Below are 13,462 nucleotides of genomic sequence, written 5' to 3'. Positions count from 1 at the left end.
GATGGGGCTGAAGGGAGAGGCGGGGTAAGGCGGTGGCTGTGAAAAAAGTGAAATTTCCTCTCCTCCTAAAATCAGCTACCGGAGCGAGAAGAGAGGGCGCGTTATCTCGGCAGGCTGTCAGTGAGGTGCGGGGGCGGGCTGGGGCGCGCTCGGGGTCCTGGAGGAGGGGAGGGATCGGAAGGGGAAGCGGGTCGGGCAAGGTGGGCGGGAGAGAAGGGGAGGGGTGCGAGCGCTTTCAAGGGTGTCTGCCTGCGGGTGGCCGCCGCCCGGCGCGGGGACCCGCGCGGCTCCTCCTCCTGGGGGTGGGGCCCGTGGGGCCCACCCCTCCGCGGTCTTCCTTCTCTTCCTTCTACCTCCTCCTCCTCCTCCCCTTCCTCCCGCCCCTCCTCCTCCTCCTCCTTTCCCTCCTCCTCCCCCTCCCCCGCTCCTCCTGCGCCCGGGGAAGAGGCAGGGCTGGAGCCCTGAGCAGCCGCCGCTCCTCCTCCTGGCAGGCTGGCAGATGAGTCAGCTGACGGCGGCGCTCCAGCCTTGCCTCGCGGCGCTGCGCTGCGCTCTCCGCGCTCCCCCAAAGTGGCTGCGAGCCGGCCGCCCACTTTCAGGCTTTGGGGGACAGACAAAGTGATGTGCGCCTTCTAAAGCCTCGCCGAGCCGCAGCCGAAGCAGCTTCGCCGTTTCAACTTTCTCCCCCCACGTCTTCTCCTGACCCTGCCCTTAACCCGCCCCAAAGCCACTTCGGGTGCGGGCGCTTGGGTGAGGGGGGTCACTGGCCGTCCGGGATGGCTTCCAATTTTAATGACATAGTGAAGCAAGGGTACGTGAGGATCCGGAGCAGACGCCTAGGGGTAAGTATCGATTCTATTTTTTTTTCCTGTTCGTGCGTTCAATTGTCTTCATCCTTCGCCAGCATCCCTGGAGGCTGGCCGGAGATTCCCCGGCCGCGCGCTGGTGAATTGCGCTGTGGCTTTCTCAGCCGAAATCCACATCGCCTGCGGCTGCCCCTGTAAGGCCGGGTCTAGGTATGTAATGGATCTATCTTTATCTCTCGGATGACTTGGCTTTCTGATGGTGGCCGCGTGTTGGGCTTCGGTAGCCACTGGAGCCCATCGGCTGGAAATAAATATTTTTCGGTAGCCAAGGGAGTTGGAGCTGAGAAAGCCGGCTGGGGGTGCTGAGCTTGCCGGATGCCCCCAGTGCCCCTCTTCCCACTCGCCGCCAACTTAACTTTTCCAGAGGACGGGAGGCTGGCTGAGAAAGAGGGCAGACGCTCTCGGTGTGAATAAGGTCAGTAACCCTCTGACCCCAGGGAGAAATTGCTGCCAAGGGAAAAGTCTCTTCCGGCGTCGAATTCTGGACAATGACCCACCTCTGTCTCAGGTGTTGGCCAAGGCGGTGTGGGCTGGCCTTTGGCCAGGCCAACTTCGGGTGTGTACCCGAATCTGAATTTTCTCTGGTCCTTATCTGGGGTGGTGGATTTCTGTTGCTGGAATACACATTGGAAGCCCACTGGAAGATTATTTAGGGTAGAACATAATACCTGGCCTAGAGCAGGTGCTCCCTCAATGTGAACCACAAGAAAGAATGAATGACTCAGAGGGTGCTTGTAGGGGACAGATGTTGGCATAGGGATGGCTCCTCTCTTAAAACTCCCTCTCTTTTGCCCCCTTTCCCTTTGCTCTTCATTGATAGGACTTCAGAGAGAACTCATTCTTCTTTTCTTTGAGATTGAGTGATGGTGAAGGAATTCTCCAGAGAGGGGGAGGATGCTGGAATGATTCCCCCTCCCCCCACTCCAACCTATGTCATTTCTCTTTGCCTTGTGTCAGATATTGTTGCTGTTTTTGTTCATTGGGTGTGTTTGGGTGTCGGGGTTGGGGAGCAGAAAGTTTACATTAATAATGTCTGAAATAATATCAGCAATGATATGCAATGACCACACTGGGAGTATAGTTACAGTGATAAACTGAATGTCTTTCCCCACAAATACATGTCATTGGCACCTTTCTCTTCCTTGGTCTTTGTACTTTTTTATGTGCTAGATAATTTTGCTGAAAATTTCACACTGGTTACCAGCTAGGGAGGATGAGAGGAAACATCTGTAATTGTTAGAAACTCTTGCTTGATTTGTTTTGACCCTTTGCTTGCTTGCTTTCTTTCTTTCCCTGCTGGCTACCGTGTTTTAGCAATTATGTCCCATGTTGTTGTGAATATATACATATATAATTAGGAAGACATGTAACAGAACTAACCAATCCCTATCGGCCCTGTGCAAGTTTCTTTGATCTCTTCTGCCATGCACATATTCTCATCAGCCGGAGCAACTATTGTTAGGGTACTTAAAACCTGGTGACTCCCATGCAAAGGGCAAAAAATAATAGGAGCTTTATGTTTTTGATAACCTTAGGGTCCAGCTGAGTTGTTACAGTTTTAAAGGGAGCATTAAAAACACCATTCTAATTTTAGATTTATTCCATAATGTCAATGAGGAAATTGATAAGAGACATCCAGTCTGTGTTAGAGAGCATTCCAATAGGAAGAAGACATGCATTATTAATGCATAAAACGTGAATTATTCATAAGGATCAGAGTGTATGCCAAATTGTGACACGTGGTGATTTATTTGAAAGACTAGTTACCATAACTTTCTAGTTTATGGTAATTGAGATTATTTTTCTGTATTATTACAGCTGACATAACATGGTCCTATATGTGTGCCAGTGTTTACAGACAGATATTTGAAGCAGAAGGAAAGGAAATATAGTTTAGTTTGTATTCATTTTATATTGTACATATTGTATATTGGATGCCAGTGAGCAGTCGACTTTCTCAGGATTTATTTATCTTGCCTGCGTTACTACTCAAGTGGATTTTAGAATATCCATAGAATGATGGTTATTGCTCATGGAGAGAAAGGTCAAAGACATAATCAGTGAAATCTGGTCTTATTTATTAATACTGGTTTTTATCACCAGTTAGTTTTTAAAAAGTCTCCTTATGATGTAATTGATTTATATAAACGAAAGAGGTTGATTACATAGTTGTCAGAAAAGACTGCAAACTGAAGTTTTCATGGAGGTCCCAAGTAATGGGGAAGAAGGCTTCAGGGAATAGTATAGACCCTCTGTCCAGAGTAAGAAATGTCAGTGGTATTAATCCAGGCTGCATAGAGCCTAGAACAGCATGTGCCTTGTGAAAGTCTCAGCCAGGGCTGGGGCATCACTTCTGTTCAAAGTAGGCACTCAAACGTGCACGTCGAACTACAGGGTCATGTGTGACTTTGCAGTTCATAGGCGTCTGGAGGAACTAATATGACATAGTCATTTTATTAATGGAATCCAGACAAATGTCTGTGGATTAGAACCATGTTTGGGAGGGTTTATAATTAAACAAGAAAACAACATTTCATGGTAAGCAGCTGTTGGGCCAAGGAATGCTCCCTTAGATTTGGAAAAGGAGGAAAGAGCCATTTCTGCTTCTATTACTCATTAGCTCCATGACCTTGACCTCTCTTGGCCTCAGTTTCCTAATCTGTAGAATGAACACTATTTCATGATGTTGGAAGTATTGACTAAGATAATATCTGTGAAGATGTAATGAAAGCATAGCATTGATTCTGATTGTATTATTTGGTATAATCAAAGGTCAGTCACTATTGGTGGAAGGATACGGGGATTATAGATATCTTTCTGTCCAGAAGTGTCCAATGGCATAAGTGGTTTTTCAGATCTAGATGTTTTCATTGAATGAAGTTTTTTTTTTTTTTTTTTTTTTTTTTTTTTTTTTACAAATTCTATACATTTAAGTGATTTTACAGTGGGACACTAGACATTTTAAGACTATCTCTATTCACATGAATCAAAGATAAATGACCACTTTTAGTTGAGATCCTATATAGTTTAAGTGATTAAGCAATCATTTTACACATAGGCTTACTTTTTTTCTCTAAACATCAAAAGTCTTAATGAAATTCAACTCCTTTAACTTAAAAGTCTCAGTATCTTTAACATCTGCATTCTCCAGCTTAAGCTCCATTGGTTTATGGAGGTCTCAACCTCTGTCCCGGGTACAGTGTTTGTTCAGGAATGTCTGTGCCCCAATTTGGGGGGCTCTGGGAGGGAGGAAAGGGAGCAGTTGTCTACAATTATCTGGCTAATCCACAAAAGGCACTAAAAATGTATTCTTCGAGGGATGGTGAATCACGCAATTTGCACATCATTAACCCGACTGACTGAGCGTATGGCTTAGACGGTGTCATATAACTGTCCTTAGTTTGTTTCTTCCTTTGCAATGGAGAGAATTTCCAATCAATAATTGCCCTGCATGCCTCCGAGTTTAAATTCAGACGTATTCACTTCATCTACATGCAGTCTCTTGATTTCTCGCCTTTTAAATCACACATCTCGATGCTCTTGTACACCAAGGGCCTCTTCTGTCTAGCCTGCGTCCCCACCTGGACATTTAAGAGTTTCAAACTTAATGCATTCAAACCCTTGATTGTTTCCTCCAAACCAGTTTCTCTTGGAGTCTGCATCTCAGCCACTAGAGGTCCCAACATTTTAGTTGCCCTGGTAAAAATTAATCAGGCAAGCAAGCAAATAGCAAACAAACCTCTGTTGCATTTCTGTCTGTTCTAATCTCTCTCCCCACAACGAGTCCATCACGAGATCTGTGGGCTCTATATGTGAAATATATCTATAATCTGTCTCTCATACTATCTGCCACTACCATCCCGGTCCAAGTCCCCATCATCTCCTCCCTGTGATATTATAAAAATCTCCTAATTTGTCCCCCCTTCCTCAAACCACAAATGCCTTTCCATGCAATTCACGGGAAAAGCCTTAGATGGGCGCAGAGGCCCTAGGCTGACGCAGAACCTTTTCTGTTGCTCTTCCCTCTGGTTGCAATGCTGTTCCCCCAGGTATGTCTTCCCAGCTGGCTCCCTCATCTTCTTCAGTCTTTCCTCAAATGCCACTTGCTCCCTGAGGCCTTCCAGATACTTAATTTTATTTGTCCTCCTCCCCCATATCTTCTTACATTTCCCCTCCCCCATATCCTTTCCATTTCTTCTCTCTAGACTTACCATCCCCTCACATACTGGTCTGTTTATTTTACATGTTGATCGCCTGTATCCCCCAAATAGCACATGAGGCTCCATGGGGGCTGTGACTTCTCTATCTTTTAATTATAGCTGAACCCCAGTGCTGGAATAGTACCCAGCACTTCATCGACAGTCTTCTTTTATTTATTTAATTAATTAATTAATTAATTAATTTATTTATTTATTTTTTAAAAGATTTTATTTATTTATTCAACAGAGATAGAGACAGCCAGCGAGAGAGGGAACACAAGCAGGGGGAGTGGGAGAGGAAGAAGCAGGCTCAGAGCAGAGGAGCCTAACATGGGGCTCGATCCCATAACGCCAGGATCACGCCCTGAGCCGAAGGCAGGCGCTTAACCGCTGTGCCACCCAGGCGCCCCCATCGACAGTCTTCTTGATGAAGATTTCTTGAGCGAACAAATGCGAACTGGTTTAAGAGCATATGCTCTGACATGAGACTGTCGAAATCCCAGGTCAGCACCTGGTTATGTGGCTTTTTGGTGAGTTCCTTAACATTTGTAAGCGTCAGTCTTCTGTAAAAATAAGGAGACCGTAGTACCTACCTAATAGATGATCCTCGTAAAGGGATCCACACAATGCTTGACGCATGGAGACCTAATTAATGTTTATTACTGCCCTTTCTCACTACCACGGCTGTTAGGGATGAGGATGCTTAGGTGGTTATTATGTTTACTGCTTCTACTGCAATAACTCTCGTCCTCAAAGAACTTGCTGTTTAGTTAGGAAAACAAAGTTAATACACATGCAATAATTATTGTATAAGCACAAATGTTGATTGGCAATGATGCTAGGTATAGAAGGAATATTTGCCTTTGTAAGATTTTTCATGGTCCTTGGATAAATGGCAAAGATAATCAGAGACGAGAAACTTATCTCCATGAAACTTCAGTTTGAAGGAGCTCATCAGATTAGGAGGAATTTCTGTTAATTTGGGGGTCTTTCTCTTGGGTTGTAGAGAATGGATTTGAAAAATTGGTTAGTTTTTAGGCAGAAATATTTTCTCACTCCTTTGTTTCCCCGTTTGACCTAACCCAGTTTGCCAAAGCAACTATAACACTCCCTTTAGGGTTTTGGGATCCATAGAAGATCCACTGTTTTTATGGTACCTCGACAAAGTTATAGTCATAACATCAAAATTCAACCATCCAATAAGATACATGGAGCACTGTTTCCTTCCTCAAGAGAAAGAGGGTTTGGAGATAACTTTGCAGTGGTGAAATTCAGGGTCACGCAGACTGAATACACATGCCTATGTCAAGACCACTCAGCGTCTTGGCCCCACATGAATCGACTTCTCCAGTTTCCGTGTCAGAAGTGCTTTTCAGCTGGTATTTTAGTCATCTTTATTTGATGGTCTGTGTGGATGTTATGATTAACTGTGCGTAAAGCCCAGCCTTTCATCAGCCTCCCCCAAAACTGACTTAAGCCAAGAACGGCCAATTTAGTGACTTTGTATGTAGACATAAACCAAATTACTGATGGGATGATTTTCCCCACATCTGCCAATGTATTTTTTTAGTCGTAATCATTCATTGACTAGAAATATTTATTTCTCAAGCAGCTTTGTAACTTTTATGAGCAATCATTATCTTGGGTATTTTAAGAGTTTGGTTTTCACTTGGGCTGTATTTGATCTCTGCTGGTTTATCATTCATCAAATATTTTTTGAGTGCATATTAGTGTAAGATCAGGGTAAACCACCTTAAATAAGACAGGTCCAGTCACTGTCCTCAAGGGATTGACAGTTTGTTGTTGGACTTGTATTGTTAACATGAGATTAATATATTCTCTATACTTAAGGATGAATTAGTCTGAGTAACAGATCAGATATTGAAGTGCAAAGATCTCTGCAGAAATCTCCCTGTTCCGTTTTTGTGAAATGAGGAAGGTCAAATTTGATTTTCCTCTTAACCCCAGGAATTTGATTCTGGTTGGGTGGAAATTAAGCCTTTGGAGATTCTAAGCGAGGAAGAGATTATGATGCCTCCCTCCTGCAACCCTTGTTCCTTTGAAATTCAACATGAAATTGTGAGTTTAGAAATGCCACAGATATGTGTGAATGTTGAAGTTTTAAAATAACTTCTTTCTAGGATGCAGATGGCTGAATTTTGAATAAGTATCTGGAAGCTGATCTTCGCCAAGCAGTTGTGGGGCTGTCTTTATTTTGCTAGTGTTCTAAGTCTCTCTTTACACCCTGGTTCCCAGAGAACATAAATGTTAGCTTGTGTGTATTATGTTCTTGAGTGGAGCCCTTTACGTAGGCTCTAGAACGCAGGTGACCTTTCTGGGATGATGCTTCATAGCTTTTATCAGATTCTTATGGAGGTCCGGACTGCCCTGCCCCCCCCCAGGCCTCTCACCTCCCACGCCCTACAACTTCCAAAAGATTAAGAAACCACTGTCTCATTTTTTAAATGATTTTAAAAAAAATTTTTAGATGATAGTACAGTCACATGCAGTTGTAAAAAATAATGCAGAGAGATCTCTCATAGCTAGTTTCCCCCAATGGTGATATTCTTCAGATATATAATACAGTATTACAACCAAGATACTGACATTGGTACAATCAAGAGACAGAACATTCCCTCACCACAGGGTCTTTCCTGTTGTCCTTTTATAGCTTCCCCTACTGCTCCCCCTCCCACAGTCCTAAAGCCCTGACAACCATTAATCTGTTTTCCATTTCTATAATTTTATCATTTTTGAGAATATTCTGTAAATGGAACCATATGGTGTGTGACCTTTTGAGACTGAGTTTTCTTTTTTCCTTTGTTTTACTCAGCATAATTCTCTGGAATTGTCATGATTATTGTGGGTATCATGGTTCATTCCTTCTTTTATTGTTAAATAGCGACCCATGGACTAGATGGACCGTAATTTGCTTAGCCATTTCATCTACTGAAGGACATTTAGCGTGGTTTCCAGTTTGGGGCTGTTACAGAGAAAGCAGATATAAATGTTTGTGTACAGATCTTTGAGGGAATATAGGTTTTTGTACCTCTAGGTAAATGCCTGGCTGTGCCACTTTTAGGTGGTATTGGTATTTCCATGTCTAGTTTTTTAAAGAAACTGCCCAAATGCTTTTCACAGTGTTTGTACTGTTTCATGTTCACACCAGCGACATATGATCCAGTTTCTCTGTGTCCATACCAGCATTTGATGTTGTTACCAGGTTTTGGTGTCCTCACTATTTTTTATTCTAGTCATTCTGACGTATGTGTGGTGATAGCTCATTGTGGTTTTGATTTCCATTTTCGTAATGGATAGAATATTGAGCATCTTTTCATGTCTTATTTGCTGTCTGGACATACATTTTGGTAAAATCCCTGTTCATGTCTTTTGCCCGTTTTCTAATTGGATTGTTTGTTTTTTGACTGTTGAATTTTGAATGTTCTTTATGTATTCTAGATCGCAATCCTTTCAGATGTGTAGTTCACAATGTTTCCTCTCCGTAGGTAGCTCATTCTTCCTATCTTCTCAACAAGGTCTTTCACAAAGCAGAGGTTTTTAATTATAATGAAATCCAGTTTATTCTTTTTTTGCTTTTGTGGATCATGCTTTTGGTACTAACACTTTGCCTAGCTCAAGATCACCAATACTTTTTCCGGATGTTTTAGAGTCTTACCTTTTACGTTTAAGCCCATGATCCATTTTGAGTTAATTTTTGTGTAAGTTGCACATTTAGGTCTAGGTTCATTTTTTGCCTGTGGATGGCCAATTGCTGCAGCACCCTTTGTGGAAAGGCTGTCTCTTCTCCATTGAGCATATTTATGTGTTTCTATTCTTAAGTCTTTATTCTGTTCCATTGCTTTGTATGCCTGTGTATGTGCAGCATATGTCTGTATATATCTATATGTGTAGCTGTACAATAAGTCTTCAAACAGGGGAGGCTGATTTCCCCCATTTTTCTTTTTCAAAATTGTTTTAGGTATTTTAGTTCCTCTGCCTTTTGATACAAAATTTAGAATAATTTTGACTGTAGCTTCCACAAATCTTTCTGGGACACGTTCTTTTCCTCCCTCCCTCCCTCTCTCCCTCCTTCTCTCCCTCCCTTCCTTTTTTGCTTTCTTTCTTTCATAGTTGAATTGATGCATTATTCTTTCCATGGTGGAAATAACATACGTTGGAAACTGACACTTTGGCTTGGATCTCAACTTGGCCACTTATTGACTCTATGGTCTTGAGGAAATTGCCTATTCTTTCTGAAATTTTACTTCATCATGCACAAAAATGAGGATAGTAATATACCTCTCATAAGAGATAAGTATATCAAACTCTTAATCCTGTGCCTGACTCACAGTTGTAGGAACTTAAGGAATGGCGTTAATGTCGATTTTTATTTTTTTATTGTTGAAAGATTGAGGTGATATTTGTTGTGCATTGTAAGAACAGTAAGCTGGTAAAAATTAATTCACTCATCTCAGCAGAAGAGTCATGGCTTTCGTACTGAAAAACAGAAGGCATTTTACTTTCCTCTTGCTGTTAACTTTAGTAATATATTTTCATAACATTGGACTTATTTAGGAGCATTCATGAAACACCGTGTTAGAAAATATAGAGTTGACTATATTGGCCCAAACAGCAGACCTTTGATTGAAAGACTGCTCACAATATTTTTGTCTACTAACTCTAGTAGTGGCCTCCAAACGTGGGAATTATATATCTTGAGAGAAAGTAATTATTAGGATGGTAAATAACGTTGAATCATAAGATAAGAAAACTGCTACTTCTTAATCAACTTGTCTCAAAGAACTGATGCCCTGAAGTCCTTTTACTTTTTATTTTATTTTTATTTTTTTTCAAAGTTTTATTTTCTATAATCTCTATACTCAACATGGGGCTCAAACTTACAACCCCGAGATCAAGAGTCGCATGCTCTACCAACTGAGCCAGATAGGTGCTCCCTGAAGGCCTTTTAATAGAGAGAAAACCATACTTAGGTGCAGAGGCTTCAGGTAACAACCTTACGTTTTATTGTATTCGTTAATTTTATATTGCATTAAATGTTATATTTACCTTCAAGTGATATTGGTTTTCCATTTAAGATAAAAATATGTAGCTTCCTCTTTAAATAAGCTTATTTAATTTAAAAAATAAAGTTATTTAATGGATAACTAAGTCACAGGACAAGCATACCACAAAGTGGCAAAAAGTATGAAGGTAGGGGCGCCTGGGGGGCTCAGTTGGTTAATCGTCTGCCTTTGGCTCAGGTCATGATCTTGGTCCTGGAATTGGGCCCTGCGTCAGGCTCCCTGCTCAACGGAGCCTGCTTCTCTCTCTCCCTCTGCCTGCCACTCCCCCTGCTTGTTCTCTATTGATCTCTCTCTCGATGTCAAATAAATAAAATCTTAAAAGTATGAAGGTAGGTGGTGGAATTCAATATGGTGCAAATCCAAATGGTGACCTATTATTCATGACCGAGCTTGGGAGACTCATGACGATTGTACTTCTCTCCTTAAGTAGGTTTTGTAACCCTTATCTATAAAAGTTACACTGGCCATATGACTTGATTTTATACAAATATCTTAAAAATTGGGTCCTAAGAAAAAATATCCCATGTGCTCAATACCGTCTGTGTATATGTCACTTCTCACCCCTAAAACCCCCACAAATTTATCTCAAGTTTGCCCAAACCTTTATTTTGTCTTCTCTTCATTCATGTTTACAATGAATAGTGGTTAACAGGAAAAAAAAATCAGTCTGTCTTATGAGTGGACTGACTCAAATTAAATTAAAACACTAGTTGGAGTTCAGAGCTTTTCCTTAATACAAGTTTCAGTGTTTAGGAAAGCAATTAAAGTCTTAAAATGCATTTTATTATCTTAAAGCCACACATTAACTCAATAAAAGAAATTTATTTTTAAAAACCTTCAAGAAATCATGCGTCTTTGAATCCCCTAGCAAAACTGACTCCTCATATGAACAATTTCTTTAGGGTTTCCATCTGTAAATATGCAGATACTTTGGCTAATTTGCAAAAGAACCACTTTTTAAGCCCGAGTTGTATTCTACCAACATTGGCCCCAAATCTAGGTGTTATGAAACTAGTCTAGTTCTCGACATCCATGAATTCAGATGGAAAATGTGGTGTGAAGTGAGGTTTGAAAGGAACATTTCCTGGGGAGTTTGCCCTGAGAGGTCTTCGTTGGTTTGAATAGATTTCCGTTAATGGCTCTTCTCTCTCGATTTTCTCCTGCCAGGCTCTCTCTTGGTCTCCAGATTTTAATTTTATAATTCCTGCCTCAGAACAACCACGTCTAAAAAGTCTTTTCCATACATCCCTTTAGAACATCATTCTAATTTGAGTATGCATAGGATTTTTAGATTTTCTTAACTTTTGTGCCGGATGTTTTTCTTCATACTGTTTTTGTCGGTATTTTGTCTCCTACGAGGGTGTAAGTTTTAGGAGGCCAAAGACCTTAGCTACCTTATTCACCGTGTATCCCCCAGCTCTCAGCCCATAGTACATGTCAAATATTTGCTGACCAAATTAATGAGTGATTTTGCTGCAGGTCAGAATAATAGAATGGGATATTTAAATTATATCACACCTAATTTTGTTGTAGATTTTGTGCTTGAGTTGCAGAACGTTCTAGAACTTCTCATAATTGCTGTTGGTCTGTAATCTGCAAATTCAGTATCAGGGAATATAGCAATTAATGCTGGAGGTTTAGATCGATCCCCTTAAAATTAAATCTTATTTGATTTCTTCTTGTGGTAGGAAATATATATATTTGGTACGGATTGAAGGTACAAAGTTTATACATTGAACAGTAAGATTTCCTTTCAACTTCATCCCCAGGAATCTAGTTTCCAGAAGCAACCACTGTGAATATTCCAGAATAGTCCATGTGTAACTAGTTTTGTGTGTGCATGTGTGTGTGCGTGTGTGTGTGTGATATAATTACATACTCTTCTATGCTGTGGTTTTCTTAGTAATATATCATGCGTTTCAATAATTAGACAGGATTCCAGTGTATAAATAAATTCTGTGCATTTATTTGATTACTCATTCTTCTTTCCTTCCTTCCTTTTATCTGTTATTAAAGATGAGCATGAAGTATGTGTTTTTGTGCCCATTTTATAGATCACAAGACTGAGTGCCTGAGAGGGTAAGTTTTGTCCAAGTCATAGTTGTCGGTATTTGGCAGAGCCTGAGTTTGAATCCAAGCTGCATGTCTGTTGTGGAACATTTGAGTAATTCTTTGTCTTCTCAGTGACAAACAGTGTCACAGATGACCCCCTCCTCTCACCCAGTGGGGAGCATACTGGTAAATGAATTCCTAGAAGTGGGACTTAGTGTCCAAAGTGTATTTACACATAAAGTTTTATTCAAGTTGCCCTGCCAGCTATGAGAATGCCTGGTTCCTCTCATCTTGCAAAAAGTATGCTTTGAGAGCTTTTTCAAGGTTTTGCTAGTCCAACAGGTGAAAGATGGACCCATTTGTGTATAGATTTTCTCCAGTCTGAGACTGAGTTCTTGGCGATTTTATAATTAGAATCTTTTCAGTCTTGTAGTCTTTTTTCTTTTAGGGTGATATCCAACTTAAGAAGTAGTTAATAGTAGGATTTAGACACATGGAAGAGATGATTTACTTTATTAGACAAGCACCTTCCTGGGAAATGCTATACAGAAATCTTTCACTTAGAAGATACAATAAATCATATGTTAACTGTGGCTGTGTTTTTAATTTTTATTCTAAAAATGAAATTATAAAGTTGAAAATTTGATCAATATCTGTTGAGTAAAAAGATGTTTACTGAATCAAATAAATATTGACTCATGCAGCCCATATATATTGAATACGGTTAGTATTTTTATTAACCTGGTCAAGTCTTGTAAGATGCTTCAAGTGGGTCTGGCTGGGAGGTGGGATGAGATGTATCTTTTGACTGACAGCTTGATGCAATTTCTGAGTATGCCATTTATGTGGTTCCTAGATATTAAGAACCACAAGACCTTGCTTAATGCGGTATCTTGAACTTCTCTTAATCTTTTTTTTTTTTAAGAATTGTTTATTTTAGAGAGCGAGCATGAGGAGGGGGCGGGGCAGAAAGAGAGAGAGACAAGCAGACTCTCACTGAGCACGGAGCCAGATGCAAGACTAGTCCCAGGACCCTGAGATCATGACCTGAGCTGAAACCAAGAGTTGGAACCTTAACTGACTGAGCCACCCAGGAGCCCCAGCTTCTCTTTCCTTCTTTCCTTTTCTCTCTAAGCTCCAGCCACCAGCTCCTTTCTGTTCCTCACAGGACAAGCTCTTTGTCATCCACGTCCTGTGCACTTACTGCTCCCCTTCATCTGTAGTGCCCTTCTATGGCTGGCTCTCACTTCAGTCATCAGCT

General features: G+C 41.1%; 1 protein-coding gene across 1 annotated transcript in view; it reads left to right on the top strand.

Moving 5' to 3' along the window:
• Positions 1–299: 299 nt before the first annotated feature.
• DOK5 (docking protein 5) overlaps positions 300–13,462 on the top strand; it is a 153,229-nt gene continuing 140,066 nt past the window's right edge. Inside the window, exon 1 of the mRNA XM_026503767.4 lies at positions 300–842. Within this exon, the coding sequence (XP_026359552.1) occupies positions 777–842 (66 nt within the window). The 5' untranslated portion in view covers positions 300–776. The remainder of the gene's footprint in view (positions 843–13,462) is intronic.

This window comes from Ursus arctos, unplaced genomic scaffold (genome assembly GCF_023065955.2).
Source record: "Ursus arctos isolate Adak ecotype North America unplaced genomic scaffold, UrsArc2.0 scaffold_16, whole genome shotgun sequence".
Lineage (NCBI taxonomy): Eukaryota > Metazoa > Chordata > Mammalia > Carnivora > Ursidae > Ursus > Ursus arctos.
Note: the sequence above shows the minus strand (reverse complement) of the source record. Positions and strands in the feature narration are given on the sequence as shown.